At 46.7% G+C, this 21,536-nt stretch overlaps 1 protein-coding gene across 1 annotated transcript; it reads right to left on the reverse strand.

Annotated features, from left to right (window-relative positions):
* Positions 1-2,041: 2,041 nt before the first annotated feature.
* On the reverse strand, positions 2,042-2,650 carry LOC124701158. Its single transcript, XM_047233206.1, has one exon. It carries the CDS (start codon positions 2,648-2,650, stop codon positions 2,042-2,044), a length of 609 nt encoding a protein of 202 aa, XP_047089162.1.
* Between the last annotated feature and the right edge of the window lie 18,886 nt (positions 2,651-21,536).

Genomic DNA, 21,536 nt, shown 5'->3' on the forward strand with positions numbered 1-21,536 from the left:
AAAAAAATAAGAACAAAAGGAGCTGATTAACAAAGGATCGATCGAGAACAAAAGGAGCTGATTAACAAAGGATCGATCGAGACTCTAGAGCCGGAGACATGCCAAATCCTGTTTGGATCGCATTGTGTTTCACAAAGTCTCTACTGCATTTAGAATGGTTCCAGGTTAACTATCAGATAGCAACGTGCCAACAACGCCGTTTACATGTACAATGATCGTGATCAATCATACACTTTTGAACTCAAATTGGCAACTAGGCCGGGCAGGGGATGAGATATCCATGATCCATCCATCTACTTTTCTGTTGCCAGCTATGTACTAGATGCGGACCATGCGGTGATCTCGATGAGGGTTTATTGCTAACTTATAGACTTGTCTGCCCACTCTCACCCGCATCGCCATAGAAATTTAGAGATACGGAGTATGGTGAATGCAGCACAGCTACTTGACAAATTATGCTCGGCGCACGAACAGTCGTACGTCCCCACGGGCATTAACAAACGCTCGGATCAGCTAGGTGCAGCCAGGGAGATAGATCCAACATATTCTTTTATCAGGTCGGTAGGACGGCTAATAGTCCCACTTATTTTCCTGCTAATTAAACCTTTAACTATATTCTTTTACCTTCTTTTACCTCGCGCGCAGGAGATTTATGTAATTACTTTCAGTCGTTTACCTCTGAATTCATCCGGAAACTGGTTGTACGTATTTGTATTGTGAGTTGCGGCGCCGAGGAGCAGACTTTTGGTGTGATCTGTAGTTTTTCTAAGGTCTAGATTTGGATCCAAGTTTGCAACGGTCTAAAACTACGGAGTAAAACCTAAACTTTGCATATTATGCCTGGAGAAACAATGCATAGTACGAGTCATTGTCAGTAGAAACCACCGCCAAGTAGCAAAAAACACCATCATGCCCCTTAAAAACAGTTGAGGTACATTCACCATACTCCGTATCTCTCAAAACAGTTATGAGATACGGAGTATGGTGAATGCAGCACAGCTACTTTTAAAAATTCTGGTTTGGTTTTGGGAGTTTAAAAGTTCTGAAAACAATCTTGAACTTCAGTGTTGGACGAAAAGTAGACTTGTGCTGCAATTTTAGAACTCTCGATCAAACAAATCAAACGAGTTGCAAACGTTTATATGCTCCAATATCACCGAAAACATGATGTATATATTTACAGAGGCATGCATCATATCGATTGATCTTATATAATGTTGCAATAGATACTCCCTCCGTTCCAAAATACGTGAAGGTTTAGGTTTGTCCTAATTTAAACTAATTTAAGATTGATAAAGTTTGAAAAATATATAAACATCTAATAAACCAAATTAGTTTTATTAAATTCATCATAGAATAAAATTTCGTAGTACTCCACTTCAAAATAAGTGTCACAACCTTATGTAGATATGGGTATATTTATAACTAAGAAGTGTCTAGGTACATCCATATCTAAACAAAGCAACAATAAAAAAAATTTAGACATGGAGATCAGTCCCTGCCTCTGCATCGAATAGATGCATACGGCCTTTATTTCCAAACAATACTTATATAGATGTGACACTATAGATATTGATATACTTTCTTACAGTTTTAGTCAAACTTGCAACATTCTAACTTATAAGGTAGGACAAACATATCAATTATTTCATAATGGAGGGGGTATCATATTTTTATTCTCCTGCAAACTAGTTGTATTCAAATAGTGTGAGAAGTACAATATACCAAATTTGGTGTGAACGGGAGATTTTTTTTTTTCAAAAGCCATTGCTTAAAAAAAACATAGTAAAGCGCAGTATTGACATATTACACAGAGCCACATATGACATATCGGTTGGTGTATCACATTTTCAAATGTAGGTATGAATCACATCCACTGAATTGCCGAACTGAGATCCACAACAAAGTACACGCAGAAGAAAAAGAAAAGGTGAGACTTCTTTTCGATATATATTAAGCACTCATTGCGCACTTCCATTATTTATGTACAGTACCTGGCTGGTAGAGCCCACCCACTAATTGATGGATCTCGGAACGGCCCTTATCTTCTCCCGGGCCGGCCCGTACGGCCCTGTCCCGCTCGTCCGGCCACCACCACTGGCCGGCGCACGACGAAGGCGCCCTCGGCGACGCCCATGGCGCTCTTGCACCCGTACAGGTCCAGGAACCCGACCACCCCGCCGGCGGCGATGGACCACCGCCGGGGAACGCTGCGGACGACCGACTCTGGCGTAGGAGGGAACAGCGCGTCGATGTCGATGGCGTTGGCGCGCTCCCTGGTGCACTCCGCCAGCGCGGCGGCGAAGGGGTCGACGATGCCAGGAGAGCCTGTGGCCGTCCGGTTAGCCCGGCGGCGAGAGGGCCGTGCACGGAGTGGCGGCGGGAGCGGGAGCGGCGTGGGCTGAGAGGCGGCAGGGTTGGCGGCGCTGCGGAGGAAGGTGTGGTTCTTGGGGATGCCCGGGTGGTGCTCCCAGGAGAAGGGGACGGAGGTGGTGCGCGGGGAGGGCGACGGCGAGGATGCAGCAGAGGAGACCGTGGAGAAGGACGAGGAGGAGGAAGACGACGACGAGTAGGAGGCCGCGCGGTGGCGCCGGTGATTCTGAACCGGCGGCGTCGGCAGTGGTTGTTGCGCTTGCGCCCGGGACGTCATGAGTAGGCGAAAGGAAGCTGGTAGCTAGCAAAGACTGGTTGCTTGAGTGCGGGCAAGGCGGGGACACAACAAGAAGAAGGGGTAGATAAATACGGACGTGCTATTAGCATTTGAGACCCATCTATTTTGTTAAAATTACGTCTTCTAGCGTTTGTCCTTTTTTTTTATTGTTCCTCTACTTTTCTACTTCTGAAAGCTAGTGCTCTCCTTTTTGTTTGCTAAGATATTTGGGTTCTCTATTTGATTTTGTGTTTGCAACGTTGGGTTCTTTTTCTTTACTGCAAAATGATTAAGTCCGGCCTAACACTTTTAATGCAAAATTATAAGTGGTGGCTGCTTAGTCGTTCCTTGAATTGTTGCGGACACTAGCTCTGAATTCCATTACCATTTTCATGACGAATGGAGAAGTAAATATCTTCATTCATTGTTAGGAAAGAACCTTTTACTCATTTTGTTACTATTGCTCAACCTAGTGAATGACATACCGTTTGGTATGATTATTCGAGTTGCTGATTTCTTATAATAGGTGTCCCGATATTGTTGTTGTTCGCGCTATGTAGTGGAAAAAGAGATTATGTATTCTCGTTCGAACCAATCACACATTGTGCTTCCCCTAAAGCGTCAGATTTAACGACAACAAGAACTCCTCCTGCTGCCTTTGGAGCTCAGCATCACTATTTGAGGCTGCCAAAACTTCATTAGGAGAACCCTTTTCACCCTTCCTCGTATTTTCATGAGCGAATATGAGCTTCTTAGAGCTATCTTTCGAGAGAACGGGGTTAGCTATAGCTTTGGACACCTAAGTATATGGCGTGTGTTTCCTTCGGGGTTTAAAATAGCACGCTATTTCTTCGCTAATAGCGCGTTATAGCATATCTAGAGGGTACACGCTAAATTTTAGTAATTTTGCTCGCCGTGGCGCTATTTGCGAAATAGCATGCTATATCGCACTAAAACTTCATAGTGTTAGCACGCTATTTTTTCAGGCAAGATGCTTTCACTTTTTCGTGGTAATGAATTGCAATCTGTTGGTTCCACTTTTAAATCAGAAGATAATATCGTTAATGCTAATAATTTTTAATAAATAATTTATACTATGTTGCTGCCCTGTGAAATGTTGATGTTAGCCTTCTAAAATATTTGAGATCTATTTTTATATGTGGTTATGTATGTATGATTGAGTCACTTTTGGGCTATATATATCTATTCATTCTAGTAAAATTATTTTTTAGGCTATATTTAGTATTATTTGGAAAACGCTATTTGAAATATACCACGCTATTAAAATGATATAGCGTCCATAGCGTTTGAAGGAGGCTGCCGCTATTTCATTTAGCATGCTATTTTAAACCTTGATTTTATTCTCACCTTCATTCTTTTGAAAATCAAGTGTGGACGAAGTGTTATACCACTATTCAACCATGGGTAGCCAAGAATCCCACTTCCTTGGTGTTGAAAAACCAAGCAACCCAAGTAAATTTTCACACAATGATTCACATGTTCTATTTGGCCATCGAATTGTGGGCGATAGGCAGAGCTAAACCTCAATTTCACTTGCAGTGCCTTGAAGAAGGCCTGGCAAATGTTGCTTGTGAATATCTAGTTTTATCAGAAACTATTGACTTTGGCAATCCATTCCACTTACAAACATTATCCACAAAAACATGTGAGCTAACTTTAAGACGAGAGCCAAAGTGTTCATACTTCCAACTGAATTGTTGCTTTCTGCTAGTGGCCGACCATCCTTTCAAGTCTTCTCTAGAGCTCTTCATTTTTTCCTCCTAAGATTCATGCTAACTTTTTCCAGTGAATAAGGAGAAGGCCGGTCTATCAATGATGCGACCAATACAAGTTTGTCAAGCATAAGTTTGGAAATGATAAAAAAATGTGGGACTTCATAAGAGATTCATACATAGAGATCTAAAGCTCATGGAAGGGCTTGTCAGTAGGCTGGATCTCTTACATCCAAAGGACCATGCCAATTGAAGATGAACCATCACCGAGCCGAATATGTGCAAGACAAGAAACGGCCCACCACCTAAACTTGGGGTCCATAGAATCGAAGGTTACGAATCTACAAAATATCCAGACTATTTACTTGAGGGTTTGTATTTTTTTGATCTGATTGCCTACATGAAACATCACAACTATAGTATAAGAATTCACCTTCTTTGCTTTATCATCTATGACTACCTCTTAGGTTGTATCCTATCCAAAAGATTAGTGGATTCATTCATTAGGAACGAGAATAAGCTAATTAAGAAATTAGTAGGATATCGAGAAGGAAAGAAATTGTCAAGGTCAGGCTTTCTCGCTAGGAAACAACAGTGTCATTTCCATTGTTGATGGAATCAACGCGTGGATAGATTGAGGAAATCTCTCACCAGAAGCGCCACTAAATAAAACAGACATAAACTATTTCTAACTTGCCAAACTCAACTTGAGAATACTTTCTTCAAATGAAATTCTCAAATCAAATAATTTTCCAAACCAAGTACAGGTACGGCAGTCCATATTGTAATGGTAAGAAGGTCCGGAATTACATCTATTTTGATAAATATGGGCGAACTATTAGCATTTGAGATCCTTCTATTTTGTTAAAATTACATCTTCTAGTGTTTGTCCTTTTTTATTGTTCCTCTACTTTTCTTCTTATGAAAGCCACTCCTCTCCTTTTTGTTTCCTAGGAGAGTTGATTCTATTTAATTTCGTATTTGCAACGTTGGGTTCTTTACCAGAAAATGATTAGCTCCTGCCTAACACTCTTATTACAAAATAACAAGCAGTGGCTGCTTAGCCGTTCGTTGAATCATTGCGGACAGTGGCTCCGAATCCCAGTTGAGACCATTTCCTTCAAATGAGATTATGAAAATTAGATAATTTTCCAAACCAAGTACAGGTACGGCAGTCCATATTGTAATGGTAAGAAGGTCCGGAATCCATGCAAGTCTTATCCACCAAAATGAAATATGACTATACGAGAGATCCGTCTTAAACTATAAAGCAGGTCCTGAATCCGTGCAGATTTCTTCCTACTACGGAAAATGAAATGAGATCCCTGTATATCAATCAAATCTAGATATATTTTATGGTTTCTACTCTCACCATCTACGACCAAACAAAGACAACCCGTGGCCATGGCGGTTTGCAACTTGCCTTCGATCTCTCTGGTGCGCTCTTTCCTCCGTGCCTTCAGTTTCAGTCCCACAAGAAATAGCTTAATTTTCCCATCTCTATGCCAGTCTGACAAGAAGAGTACTACAATGAATAAAAAATGTGTATAGATGACTTGGCTTCTATTTCGAGCTAATGGACTAATTAACGGTACCAATTGATCTAGATGAGCCAGATCGCTTAGCTTTATTTTCAGCTAAAGGGTACAGCTAACAGTGTTGGTAATCCTATCGTAAAGGTTTGCTTCAGTTGTACCGCACTGAACTGTTGCAGTGGGCTCACAAGGTTGTATTGTACTGATATATACGATGTACATTTTACGCGTGGATGCAGTGCGGGGACGTGTGGCATGTACGCGGACGTACGTATGGTTATCCGTAGAAGGGAGGACGAGTGAGATGAGAGGCAAGGCTGGCTGGTTGCTGCCTCCTTTCTTGCCATGTACATTCAGGATCCGGCTTCCAGAACATACACGTAGCATATATTACTACTGCAGGTAAACCCTGTACCTGAATCTTCCCGTGTCCGCTGCTGATTTCTTCTTAATTTCATGGTATTCATATGTAGAGAAGACAAAAAGCAATGCTGATCAATCGTGGTAGAAGAACATACGCTCAATTAATTTTATACCTCTTGCTCTTTACAAACATTAACATTGGTTTCTCCTCTTTATTTTTATGCTTTGTAAGTACCAAATCAGCTTTTGTCTGAATAGTCCCTCCGCACGTAGATACCACGGATACAAAGGTCGATGTCCCACTCGTGTACAGAAGAAGGAACACGCTTGATGCCTGCCTGCTAACTAATATAAAATGGCTCATTCAGTACCTATAATATGCGCAGCATACATAATGACTTGTAAACAGCGCCTTAAATAGTTTTCTGCGAATAGTGCTGCGCAGAATAGACTACCGCGAATGATTAGGGGGTCGACCATCGGACCAAATGTGGTCCGGCTGCAATGCAGATCCGTAGTGCAGAGAGAGGTGAGGCATTGCAGTTTGATTTGCCGCGGTTGGTGCCTCCACGCGTGCATAGTGGTGCCTGGGTGGGGGTAGCTAGGACTTTCGTTCCCACTCTTCTTCTTCTTCCAAGGTTTATCTTTGCCCTTACACATGCCTTTTATCCTCTCCCTATCTTTCCTTCGGTTGACTCCAGTATATAGACTTTAAGGTGTGTATGTTGACGTGTATAAAGTAGATTGCCTAGCTTTTTCCATCAGTTCGGACTTTTAGTTCAAGTGGCTAGTGCATGAACCTTAACAGTGTAAAGTACCCTTTCGTAACCATGGCAACAAAAAAACGCAAGATTGCTTGAATGAGACCATATATACTGTAAGGTGTTTAGTGGGATGCTTGTGAAAATAAATAAATAAAATATGGGGAAGAACCAACTATTTTCCTTTCTTTGACTCTCACTGTTTCTCCCTCTGTTGATTCCTGTCGATTTGGACGTGTACTGAAGTACCTTTACCTGACGGTGCCATCAAGCCTTACTTACCATGAAGAATTTGGGTACCGGTAAGAATAAATATCAGAGGAGGGGCAGGATCATGATTACTGGAGATAACCGGTCAAATACCGAACTAGATTCTCAAACATAATTTAAATATCAAAATAAAAAAATGTCTAAAAAAATTCAATATAATGTTTGGAGGACGAGGAGGCGAAAGTTTCGGATAAACTAGTTGGAGCTTGGGGTTATCGTGGAGGGGCACACATAGTATCAGGTTGGACTAACCAACCAACCCAAATTCAAATCAAATTCACATAGACTGGGATATTTTGCAACATAAACTCATTTACCGGAGGGGCTTGGAATTTCGGTTACTGTGGCATGTAACCGCGTTATTTCACTCGGCAACCAAACCCCTAAGAGCATCTCCACTCGTCTCCCCGACGAGGCCCCCGAGCGACGGTTTTTCCATCCGGACGGCGTAAATCGGCCCAGTAGCGCCCCCGGTTCCTCGTTTTCGTCCGGATTTGGCCCTTAATCCATCCGGCGAGCCCACGCCATCCCCGGTCCCCGGGGCGCGCTCGAGGGACTCCGGATGAAAGATTTTGGCGCGAAACGCCATGTGGACCCGCGTAGTCGGCGACAGGAGAAAACCAAATCCTGTCGATTTTCCCTCCATTCCCTCCAATTTGCTTGCATATCCCCATTCTCTCCCGCCGAATTTGTCCATTCTCCTCGTCTTCCAGTTCCAGTTCCCGGCGGCGTCTTCTCGTCCACCACCGCTCTCCTCCTCGTCTTCTTGTCCACCACAATGCCGCCGAAGGGGACGACGAGGAAGCCGCGGGCGAAGAAGGAGCGGCCGACGGGAATGACGAACGCAGAGTGGGCGGCGGACGAGAAACGACGCGAGGTGGAAACAAGCGGCAGGGCGGAGAGGGTGAAAAAAGCCGCCGCCAAGAGGGCGGCGGCCCAGGAGGAACAAGCGAGGAAGATCGAGCATGGCCTTCGCGGCGGCGGCGGCTCCATGTTCCCCGGCCAATGGCCGGCGCAAGGTACAAGCAGTTCCCCGTCGTCCTTCTCCCCTACGATGTACTCGCCATCGCCGACTGCCATGTTCCAAGAGGGCGCCTACGTCCAACCTTCCAGGTTCACGCCGTCGCCGCCCGAGCTTGACGTCGACGGCAGCGGCGGCCAGTTCGAGGGCACCTCGCCGGTCATGCGACGAGGGCCGCTCCCGTTCGGTGCGGTGGCGGCGCCGAACGAAGAGGAGATCCACGAGATGATCACCTCCGGCTCCATGGCCGCCGCTGCGAGCCCGGGGTTCTTCATGGCCGCCGCCGCCGCGAGCCCGGGGTTCTTCACGCAAGAGGAGGCGCGGGCGACGGCAGCTGTGGAGGCGCGCAAGGAGCATGTGGAGGATGTTGCCGACGGAAGCCAAGCCGTCGAAGAAGAAGACGAAGAAGAAGAAGAGCCAACTCAAGCCACCGCCAACCTGTCGATGGGGAAGAAGAAGAGGAAGAAGGAGTCGTCGCCTGCCGAACCGCGTATCAAATGGACGCCGAAGGAAGAGGAGTGCCTCGCCGAAGCTTGGATGACCGTGTCCATGAACGGCATAATCGGGGCCAATCAGTCGTTCGACACATATTGGCTTCGAGTGAAGCGAGCGTACGAGGAACGCAAACTCGTCGATCTCTACTTCAACAAGACGAACATGAACGTGTACCGGGGAGACAAGGCAATGGCCACCCATTGGGGGATCATGCAGACGGCGTGCAGCAAATGGCACGGCATACAGGAGGAGGTCGAAGAACGGCCGATCAGCGGCCACGACTTGGAGCAAAAGGTACGCTCCGTCGACTCTGCATCACCGAGGTACATCGTCGTGAGCTGACCCGTATCGCCGTACTCTTTTTCCCCAGCTGCGCCGTGCTTTGGACATGTACACGGACGACACCGGCATGCAGTTCAAGTTCCCGAACGTCTACGCCCGCCTCGAGAACTGCGAGAAGTGGAAGGAAACCCGCACGACCCTCTCGAAGAGCAAGACCGAGCCGTACAACCCCGACGCTCCGGCGGCTGGCGCGGCGGAAGGGCGCCCTGAACTCGTCCAGAAGAAGCTCAAAGAGATCAAAAAGACGGGCAATCCCGCCGACAGGATGCAGGCGTCGATCGACAAGTGTTGGGCCGACTTGAGGTCGCACGCCGACGGGAGGAACGACAAGTTCGACGGCAGGTGGCGGGAGATGCTCGCCAACCAAGGCGCCGGATCGCCCTCGCTCGAAGACGACGGCGGCGGTGAAGAAGAGGAACACGGACTTGGCGTTCTGCGATGGGCGGCGGCAACATGGAACCGATGGACGAGGAGACGAGGAATTGGTACCAGGGCCACCGCAGCGACATCCTCCGAGCCACTCCGGCCAGTCCTTCGTCGTCTCCGCCGGCTCCTACCTCGTCTTCCTCACCGTCTACCTCGTCGACTGCCGCTGCTTCGACGTCCACTGCCGTTGCTGCGACGTCGACTGCCGCAGCCGCTTCGGCCACGGCGTGTGAGGAAACTGGTCCGTCGGACACCGCCGTGCCGGCCGGGACTGCCGATGAGCCTGTTTCCGTGTAATTTCCCTCCGATCGCCGATCTGTGGCTGATCCTTTTGCTCTTTTTTGCCGATCAACTGGCCGTACTTGTAGCGCGGGACGACGCTTTGTTTGAATTTAAACTATGTCCGCCGAACTCCGGGTGGACGACTGGAAATACGGTACTCCCCACGACTTAATTTCGTCCAATCCGGCGGTTGTTTCGTCCGGATTTCGCCGTGGGGAGCGCCAACGAGTGGAGGTGCTCTAATACCATTGAGGTTGAGTGCTACCACGCTGCCATTTAACGTCAGATGTTCCTGGGGCTACCATACTCAATTACTCAGTACCAGATTTCCAAGTGACGCCGTCAATCATATGTACGTACGCTCCAGCATCTAAGAGTCTAAGAGTATCTCCAGCCGCGTCTCAGAGCATCTCTCAAACAACACTGAATTTATTATTTGATATTTGAGGAATATGTTTCCTTCGTGTCGTGTTTAGGGACGTTGCTTCCCAACCCCTCAAACAAAATTTCAGATTTTTAAAACTTAAGTGAAAATAACTAAATTCATTCAAATTAACTTGTAATATATTATATAGATTTGAACGATATTCCGATGAAATTTAAACTAAACTCTAATCTAGTAGTACTTGTGGATGCCATAGGCGTCGTTGTGGAAGTTGTACATGTCATCAGCGACGACGTCCTGCTTGCCGCGCTTGTCGGGTTCGTCGACGGGCACGTCCTTCACCGCGCCGCTTGGCCCAGCCTCGCCCTCGTCGGTGAGGTCCACGAGCGGCATCCCGGAGTCGCGGATGGACATGGCGATCGCAGCGTCGAGGTCGCCCCTCCAGGCGTCCTTATCGTTCGACGATGCCAAGCACGCCGCTTGCAAGCGAGTGCAGTCCTCAGGGTCGTCGCTGCTGGCGATGAGACGTTGCGGTCGCTCGTACTCCGCCAACTGCGCCGCCTTCACGGCTGCCTTGTCATCCTGCTCCTCCTTCACCTCCGGCTTCGGGATGAGGAGGGCGCCGGCGGCACGCCTGTGCTGCTGCCGGTTGACGCTATTGCCGCCGCGCCTCGAATTGACGGGCGGCGTCGCGAACTCCTACTCGTCCTTCACCTCGCGCTTAGGCACGGTAAAGGGCACGGCCTGGTGCGACGAAGGCGCCGATCGCATCGGCCCTGACGAAGAAGAGTTGGAGGAGGACGAGTACGTCCTCCTCGGCTGCCAGTGTGCTGCTGGTGGTGGCGATGACGACATCTCCAACCTAGGCGCGCCGTTCTGGATGTCGTCGACGACGTGCTCTAGGGTGCACGGGGGAACACCCCAGAAGAGGAGGCACCCCTCCCCGTTCCAGGTGTTCCGCCGGCCGATGAGGCCGGCAGTGTTGTTCATATCAGCGTCGTGCTGCGCCTGGAAGTAGTCCACCCACCAGGCGTCATTGTCGGTAGGCGCCCAGGTTGGATCGGCCTGCTCCTCGGCGGTGAGGCGAGCCCGCCAGGCCCTTATCGCGTCCCTTCAGCGTTCCGTGCCCTCCCGCGGCGGCGGTAGGACTCCGACGCCGTTGATGCCATCTTCCACCTGCCGATGCTTGGAAGGCGCATGTCCGGCGGGACAAGATATCCCGCGCAGTACATCGCCCACGCCTCCTCCACGGTGTGCCGCGGCCGAAGCCATTTGCCGCGGCTCTCTTGCGAGACGACGACATTGAGGAGGAGATTGGGAACGGCGAGGGGGGATGAGATTTGGGAGCGGCGAGAGGTTGGAGTGGCGAGAGATTAGGATGGGCACGGAAGGAGGGGCGCTCTTATTATGCAGCGGCAGCATGCGAAGCGGCAGCGCGGCGGCATGCCGCAATAACGCCTGCGCGGATGGCCATGCTGCCATGCACGACGAGACGTGTCCCTGTGTCGCCTGGGAAAACTGGGTGACATTAACATCGACTGACCAAAGGTAGGCGACGCGGTTTTAGGCTTCTGTGTCGCTGACGCATTGGGCCCACGTCTCCTCGCCTCGCTTTTCGTTGTGTCTGGCGTGCCCCGAGCGTCCCCTATGTAGCGGGGACGGGCTCGGGGCGTCGGACACCGTATTGGGCCGCGTCGGACGGAAAGGGCCTTTGGGGCACGCGGCTGGGAACAAAATTTTGTCCGGCACGCTCCAAATTGCTTTGGGGGACGCGTCTGGAGATGCTCTGCAGCGTCCCCCAAAGCGTCCCCCAAACGGTGCCATATAGAGCGTTTGGGGGACGTCGCTTCCCAACCGCGTCCCCCAAAAACGCACCCCAAATAAATAAAAGTGCACGAAAATAAATGTTTTCATTAAAATTTGGTTATATACTACAAGTTTGAATGAAAACGTCTAGATTTTATCTAACAGTAGCCTACTGGCCGCCTGGCGGTGAGTTCGACGGCCCTGCCCCGTCGTCACCTCCCCTCCGCCACAGCTCCTGCTGCGCGCGCCGCCTCTCCATGCGTAGGGTGGAGTCCAGACGCCGCTACTCTAGCAGCGTGTCGTCGCCTGCCCTCCACTGTTGCGCCGCCTGGAGGGAGAGCTCGACGGCACGGCGAATCTGCGCGTCTTCGCGGGCACGGGCGTCGTCTTGGAGCTTCTTCTCCGACTCAAAGGACTCGGCGAGCGCTCGTTGCTGATCTGCCGCCTCGTCCGGGTGCGGCCCGTCATCGTCGTCCTCCTCCTCTGCCTCATCATCCTCCTTCGCTTCGTCGTCCTCCTCCTCCATTTGCGCCACAAACGCGTCGGCCTCCGCCGCCAACGCATCCGCCCACGCCCCCAGGCCACCTCCGTTGCCACCAGCGCCGACTCTTGCTGCTGACGCTCCTCCGCCGCATGCCGCTGCTGACGCTCCACCGCCTCCTGCCGCCGCTGCTCAATCGCATCCATCCTTACCCGGTGCTGGAGATGCCGCTCCATGTGCGGGCGATACCGCTCTGCACACCACCGCTCGGGCATCTCCGCCGTTGGGCGCTGCCGTGCCTCTTCCGTCATGGTGGCGTTGAGCACCTCTATGGTGTCCGCCAGCGCCACCTCCTCCCACACCTCGTTCTCCACAGCTTCCGGGTAGATGTCGAACTGCGGTGCTTCGGGTGGTGGAGGTGGTGGTGGAGACGGTGGTGGAGGGAACTGGCCAGCGTCGGGGCAGTTCATCATTGCGCAGTGGTGTTTATGCGATGAGGGTTGTGCTTGCGGCGGAGAAAGGGGTGCCGACGGCTGTGGTGACTGCCATTGATCCGGGGGGAGGGGGCTTTTATAGATGTTGGCATCGCCAGAAGAGGCGGGAAGTTAGCGCGGGAAGAGTGAAAGGATCGTATGCCGCACCTAGAGGGGGGGTGAATAGGTGCTAACTAATTTTTAGTTCTTTTTCAATTTAGGCTTGACACAAAGGTAAATTCTCTAGATATGCAACTACGTGAATTTACCTATATGACAAGGTCAACGACTAAGCAAGATATAGCTACGCAATATAGAGAGGAGATAATAGGATAGAGGTAACCGAGAGTGGAGCACACGGAGACACGGAGTTGATTCCCGTAGTTCCCTTCCTTTGCAAGAAGGTACGTCTACGTTCAGAGGAGTGTGGTCGCTATGAAAGCCAGACCAACGCCACGAAGGCTTCACTCAGGTCTCCTATGAGCAACGCCACGAAGGCCTAGCCCACTACCACTAAGGGATTTCCTCGAGGCGGAAACCGGGCCTTTACAAAGTTCTTGGGGCACACATCCACAACCAAATTGGAGGCTCCCAAATCTGTAACAACACAACAACAAGAAGAATAATATCATGTACAAATAACTAGGGTTTCTCAAAAGAGGAACACTAGCAAAGGGCCCTCAAGCATATGACGGGGAAATGCAAATCGCTTCGGTGAAGATGTAGATCGGGGTCTTCTCCTTCGAATCTCCAAAGATCAAGAGCTTTGATTGGGTGGAGGAGGAGATCTTGTGATTCTTGTGTTTCTTGAGGTGGCTCTAATGGTGATGAACTTGTGAAATGATTGAGCAGGTTGGAAGGAGGAAGAAGGGGGTATAAATACCCCCTCTCAAAATCCAGCCGTTGGAAGTCTTCGAGGGCCGGATTATCCGGTGAAAGTGAGGGCCGGATAATCCTCCCCCCCCCGGAAAATCCGGCCTTGGGGAATTTCCGGACAAAAGTCCGCCCCCTATCCAGTGAGCTCGGCCGAGAAGTCCTTAGCCGATTTTGGGGGGGGGGGGGGGCGGGGCGGATATTTTGCAAATATCCGGCCCGGATTATCCGGCCTGGAGAAAAACCTTCTGCTTATTTTTGTCTCGTTTTTTCACACAAGACACCCATATACATGTATATACTCTGCACCACTTCATCAAACATAAGTGTATCACATATATTGACCTCAAACAATCCAAAACATAATGTGAGAGATGTTCTTTCAATCTTCCCCTTTTTGGTGTTTGATGACAATATACGGATTTGCAATAAAAACCACTATAGAGAACAAGCATGTTGGCAAAACGTAGAGGCACTCCCCCTACATGTGTGCATACAAGTAATTTGCATTTGAATACAAATGCACAACACATAGGTGCGAGGTGCCTCAACACAAGAGATATCCAACATGATCTCAACCAAGAGACATAGGCATATATATATAGATGAGACAAAGTGAAAGAGATCATACCCATATAGAGATATATAATACCGGATATATATAAATACCACACCATATCATAAACCTTGGTCTCAACATATAGAATTCCGAAAACTTTAACATAATGTCTCACATCCACACATAACACATAGTTTTGACCGAACAAACCAAGCCAAATAGTTCAAATGACATAAAAGATGACACAAGCGATAAAGGAATGGTAAACGCATATGCTTGTGCCCTACCCATGCAAATCCCCGTAGAGAAGTCCTAATAGAACACTTCTCCCCCTTTGGCATCGAGATGCCAAAAAGGGGAAAAGCGCGATGCTATGCGCCCCATGGAGATCACTTGGAGTCCTCTTCGGTGGCATACTCATCATTAGTGTCAGCGGCTGGAGGAGAGTCGCGAGCGATGTTGGCCCTCTGAATACTCTGCTCAAGATTAGTCCAACATCCCTGATGTCTACGGGTGCTTCTATTCTTGTAGACAGTGTTGGGCCTCCAAGAGCAGAGGTTTGTAGAACAGCAGCAAGTTTCCCTTAAGTGGATCACCCAAGGTTTATCGAACTCAGGGAGGAAGAGGTCAAAGATATCCCTCTCATGCAACCCTGCAACCACAAAGCAAGAAGTCTCTTGTGTCCCCAACACACCTAATAGGTGCACTAGTTCGGCGTAGAGATAGTGAAATACAGGTGGTATGAATAAGTATGAGCAGTAGTAACGGCGCCGGAAAAGTGCTTGCTGGCGTGTGGTTGATGGTGGTAATATTGCAGGAAGTACGAGATGCAATAAAACGAGTAAACAAGCAGCGGTAGCGATATTTAGGAACAAGGCCTAGGGATCATACTTTCACTAGTGGACACTCTCAACATTGATCACATAACAGAATAAATAGATAGATGCTAGACTCTACACTCTCTTGTTGGATGATGAACACCACTAAGCGTGTAGGATTACACGAACCCTCAATGCCGGAGTTAACAAGCTCCACAATATTCGATGTTCATGTTTAAATAACCTTAGAGTGCATGACAGATCAACATAACCAAACCAAGTACTAACATAGCATGCACACTTGTCACCTTCACATTACGAAAGGAGGCATAGATCACATCAATACCATCATAGCAATAGTTAACTTCATAATCTACAAGAGATCACAATCATAGCCTACGCCAAGTACTACACGATGCACACACTTTGTCACCATTACACCGTGCGGGAGGAATAAACTACTTTAATAACATCACTAGAGTAGCACACGAGATAAATTGTGATACAAAACACATTGCAATCATAAAGGGATATAAATAAGCACTTCACTATGCCATTCATAACGGTGAATAAGTATTACGTGAAATATAGCCTAAGAGACCCACACGGTGCACACCTTGTCACCTTTACACACGTGGGACAAGGAGTCTCCGGAGATCACATAAGTAAAACCCACTTGACTAGCATAATGACATCTAGATTACAAGCATCATCATATGAATCTCAATCATGTAAGGCAGCTCATGAGATTATTGTATTGAAGTACATAGGAGAGAGATTAACCACATAGCTACCGGTACAGCCCCGAGCCTCGATGGAGAACTACTCCCTCCTCATGGGAGACAGCGGCGTTGATGAAGATGGCGGTGGTGTCGATGGAGGAGCCTTCCGGGGGCACTTCCCCGTCCCGGCGGCGTGCCGGAACAGAGACTCCTGTCCCCAAGATCTTGGCTTCGCGATGGCGGCGGCTCTGGAAGGTTTTCTCTGGTTTCGTCGAACGTGGTAGGGTTTTCGCGATGGAGACCTTAAGTAGGCGGAAGGGCAGCCTCGGAGGGGGGCTGGTGGGCCCACACACTAGGGGGGCGCGGCCCCCCCCTCTGGCCGCGCCAGGGTGGCGTGTGGGGCCCCCGGGGCTCCTCTCCGGTACTTCTTCGATGCTCCGGAACCTTCGGGAAAAATAGGATCTTGGGCGTTGATTTTGTCCAATTCCGAGAATATTTCCTTACTAGGATTTACGGAACCAAAAACAGCAGAAAACAGAACTGGCCCTTCGGCATCTCGTCAATAGGTTAGTTCCGGAAAACGCATAAATATGACATAAAGTATGCATAAAACATGTAGATATCATCAATAATGTGGCATGGAACATAAGAAATTATCGATACGTCGGAGACGTATCAGCATCCCAAAGCTTAGTTCCTGCTCGTCCCGAGTAGGTAAACGATAACAAAGATAATTTCTGGAGTGACATGCCATCATAACCTTGATCATACTATTGTAAGCATATGTAATGAATGCAGCGATCAAAACAATGGTAATGACATGAGTAAACAACTGAATCATAAAGCAAAGACTTTTCATGAATAGTACTTCAAGACAAGCATCAATAAGTCTTGCATAAGAGTTAACTCATAAAGCAATAATTCAAAGTAAAGGTATTGAAGCAACACAAAGGAAGATTAAGTTTCAGCGGTTGCTTTCAACTTGTAACATGTATATCTCAATGATAGTTTGTCAATGCAAAGCAATATAACAAGTGCAATATGCAAGTATGTAGGAATCAATGCACAGTTCACACAAGTGTTTGCTTCTTGAGGTGGAGAGAAATAGGTGAACTGACTCAACATAAAAGGTAAAAGAAGGGGCCCTTCGCAGAGGGAAGCATTGATTGCTATATTTGTGCTAGAGCTTTGGTTTTGAAAACAAGAAACAATTTTGTCAACGGTAGTAATAAAGCATATGTATCATGTAAATTATATTTTACAAGTTGCAAGCCTCATGCATAGTATACTAATAGTGCCCGCACCTTGTCCTAATTAGCTTGGACTACCGGGATCATCGCAATACACATGTTTTAACCAAGTGTCACAAAGGGGTACCTCCATGCCGCTCGTACAAAGGTCTAAGGAGAAAGCTCGCATTTTGGATTTCTCGCTTTTGATTATTCTCAACTTAGACATCCATACCGGGACAACATGGACAACAGATAATGGACTCCTCTTTAATGCATAAGCATGTAGCAACAATTAGTGTTCTCATATGAGATTGAGGATATATGTCCAAAACTGAAACTTCCACCATGATTCATGGCTTTAGTTAGCGGCCCAATGTTCTTCTCTAACAATATGCATGCTCTAACCATTAAAGTGGTAGATCTCCCTTACTTCGGACAAGACGGACATGCATAGCAACTCACATGATATTCAACAAAGAGTAGTTGATGGCGTCCCCGGAAAACATGGTTATCGCACAACAAGCAACTTAATAAGAGATAAAGTGCATAAGTACATATTCAATACCACAATAGTTTTTAAGCTATTTGTCCCATGAGCTATATATTGCAAAGGTAAAGAATGGAAATTTTAAAGGTAGCACTCAAGCAATTTACTTTGGAATGGCGGAGAAATACCATGTAGTAGGTAGGTATGGTGGACACAAATGGCATAGTGGTTGGCTCAAGGATTTTGGATGCATGAGAAGTATTCCCTCTCGATACAAGTTTTAGGCTAGCAAGGTTATTTGAAACAAACACAAGGATGAACCGGTGCAGCAAAACTCACATAAAAGACATATTGTAAACATTATAAGATTCTACACCGTCTTCCTTGTTGTTCAAACTCAATACTAGAAATTATCTAGACTTTAGAAAGACCAAATATGCAAACCAAATTTCAGCAAGCTCTATGTATTTCTTCATTAATGGGTGCAAAGTATATGATGCAAGAGCTCAAACATGAGCACAACAATTGCCAAGTATCAAATTATTCAATACATTTTATCAATTACTACATGTAGCATTTTCCGTTTCCAACCATATAACAATGAACGAAGCAGTTTCAACCTTCGCCATGAACATTAAAAGCTAAGAACACATGTGTTCATACGAACCAGCGGAGCGCGTCTCTCTCCCACACAAGCATTTATTCAAACAAAAACAAAAACAAAAGCACACAGACGCTCCAAGTAAAGTACATAAGATGTGGCCGAATAAAAATATAGTTTCAAGAGAAGTGACTCGATAAGTTGTCGATGAAGAAGGGGATGCCTTGGGCATCCCCAAGCTTAGATGCTTGAGTCTTCTTTAAATATGCAGGGATGAACCACGGGGGCATCCCCAAGCTTAGACTTTTCACTCTTCTTGATCATAGTATATCATCCTCCTCTCTTGACCCTTGAAAACTTCCTCCACACCAAACTCGAAACAAACTCATTAGAGCGTTAGTGCATAATAAAAAACTCACATGTTCAGAGGTGACACAATCATTCTTAACACTTCTGGACATTGCTCAAAGCTATTGGAAGTTAATGGAACAAAGAAATCCATCCAACATAGCAAAAGAAGCAATGCGAAATAAAAGGCAGAATCTGTCAAAAACAGAACAGTCCGTAAAGACGAATTTTATTGAGGCACCAGACTTGCTCAAATGAAAATGCTCAAATTGAATGAAAGTTGCGTACATATCTGAGGATCACTCACGTAAATTAGCATAATTTTCTAAGTTACCTACAGAGAATTAGGCCCAGATTCGTGACAGCAAGAAATCTGTTTCTGCGCAGTAATCCAAATCTAGTATGAACCTTTCTATCAAAGACTTTACTTGGCACAACAATGCAATAAAACTAAGATAAGGAGAGGTTGCTACAGTAGTAACAACTTCCAAGACTCAAAATAAAAAACAAAATTACTGTAGTAAAATAAACACATGGGTTATCTCCCAAGAAGTTCTTTCTTTATAGCCATTAAGATGGGCTCAGCGAGTTTTAATGATGCACTCGCAAGAGATAGTATTTGAAGCAAAAGAGAGAATCAAGAGGCAAATTCAAAACACATTTAAGCCTAACATGCTTCCTATGAAAAGGAATCTTGTAAATAAACAAATTCATGAAGCATGATGCAACAAGCATAGAAAGATAAAACAAGTGTAACTTCAAAAATTTCAGCATATAGAGAGGTGTTTTAGTAACATGAAAATTTCTACAACCATATTTTCCTCTCTCATAATAATATCCAGTAGCATCATGAGCAAACTCAACAATATAAGTATCACATAAAACATCTTTATTCACATGCATAAAAGTATCATTACCCTCCACATAAGCATAGTCAATTTTATTGGTAATAGTGGGAGCAAATTCAACAAAGTAGCTATCATTATTATTTTCATCATCAAATATAGGAGGCATATTGTAATCATAATCAAATTTATCCTCCATAACAGGCGGTACTAAAAGACTACTATCATTATAATCATCATAAATAAGAGGCAAAGTATCATCAAAGTAAATTTTCTCCTCAATGCTTGGGGGACTAAAAAGATCATGCTCATCAGAACCAGCTTCCCCAAGCTTAGAACTTTCTATATCATTAGCAACAATGGTATTCAAAGTATTCATGATAATATGTTCCATGGGTTTTTTAATTTTCGCATCAAACCATCCATGTCTTAAATCAGGAAATAGAATAAGAAGCTCATTGTTGTCCATTATGCCAAACTAGTGTAAACAAGAAACAAAAAGATGCAATTGCAGGATCTAAAGGAAATAGCTTCGAGCACACACACAACGGCGCCAGAAAAATACTTTACCTGGGACTGGAGTATGAGTGCCTTTTACCTTTCCTCCCCGGTAACGGCGCCAGAAAAGTGGCTAGTTGCCGGGGTTGCCGGTGTGTGAGTGCCGTTTACCTTTCCTCCCCGGCAACAGCGCCAGAAAAGTGCTTGATGTCTACGGGTGCTTCTATTCTTGTAGACAGTGTTGGGCCTCCAAGAGCAGAGGTTTGTATAAAAGCAGCAAGTTTCCCTTAAGTGGATCACCCAAGTTTATTGAACTCAGGGAGGAAGAGGTCAAAGATATCCCTCTCATGCAACCCTGCAACCACAAAGCAAGAAGTCTCTTGTGTCCCCAACACACCTAATAGGTGCACTAGTTCGGCGAAGAGATCGTGAAATACAGGTGGTATGAATAAGTATGAGCAGTAGTAACGGCGCCAGAAAAGTGCTTACTTGGCGTGTGGTTGATGGTGGTAATATTGCGGGAAGTACGGATGCGGTAAAACGGTAAACAAGCAGCGGTAGCGATATTTAGGAACAAGGCCTAGGGATCATACTTTCACTAGTGGACACTCTCAACATTGATCACATAACAGAATAAATAGATAGATGCTAGACTCTACACTCTCTTGTTGGATGATGAACACCACTAACTGTGTAGGATTACACGAACCCTCAATGCCGGAGTTAACAAGCTCCACAATATTCGATGTTCATGTTTAAATAACCTTAGAGTGCATGACAGATCAACATAACCAAACCAAGTACTAACATAGCATGCACACTGTCACCTTCACATTACGAAAGGAGGCATAGATCACATCAATACAATCATAGCAATAGTTAACTTCATAATCTACAAGAGATCACAATCATAGCCTACACCAAGTACTACACAATGCACACACTGTCACCATTACACCGTGCAGGAGGAATAAACTACTTTAATAACATCACTAGAGTAGCACACAGATAAATTGTGATACAAAACACATTGCAATCATAAAGGGATATAAATAAGCACTTCACTATGCCATTCATAACAGGTGAATAAGTATTCTGTGAAATATAGCCTAAGAGACCCACACGGTGCACACACTGTCACCTTTACACACGTGGGACAAGGAGTCTCCGGAGATCACATAAGTAAAACCCACTTGACTAGCATAATGACATCTAGATTACAAGCATCATCATATGAATCTCAATCATGTAAGGCAGCTCATGAGATTATTGTATTGAAGTACATAGGAGAGAGATTAACCACATAGCTACCGGTACAGCCCCGAGCCTCGATGGAGAACTACTCCCTCCTCATGGGAGACAGCAGCGTTGATGAAGATGGCGGTGGTGTCGATGGAGGAGCCTTCCGGGGCACTTCCCGTCCGGCGGCGTGCCGGAACGGAGACTCCTGTCCCCCAGATCTTGGCTTCGCGATGGCGGCGGCTCTGGAAGGTTTTCTCTGGTTTCGTCGAACATGGTAGGGTTTTCGCG

The sequence above is a fragment of the Lolium rigidum genome, chromosome 3, assembly GCF_022539505.1.
Source record: "Lolium rigidum isolate FL_2022 chromosome 3, APGP_CSIRO_Lrig_0.1, whole genome shotgun sequence".
Taxonomy (NCBI): domain Eukaryota; kingdom Viridiplantae; phylum Streptophyta; class Magnoliopsida; order Poales; family Poaceae; genus Lolium; species Lolium rigidum.

What these genes read in the sequence shown, in the direction of transcription:
- LOC124701158 (XM_047233206.1), bottom strand. Translation starts at nt 2,650, where the DNA reads ATGACGTCCCGGGCGCAAGCGCAACAACCACTGCCGACGCCGCCGGTT.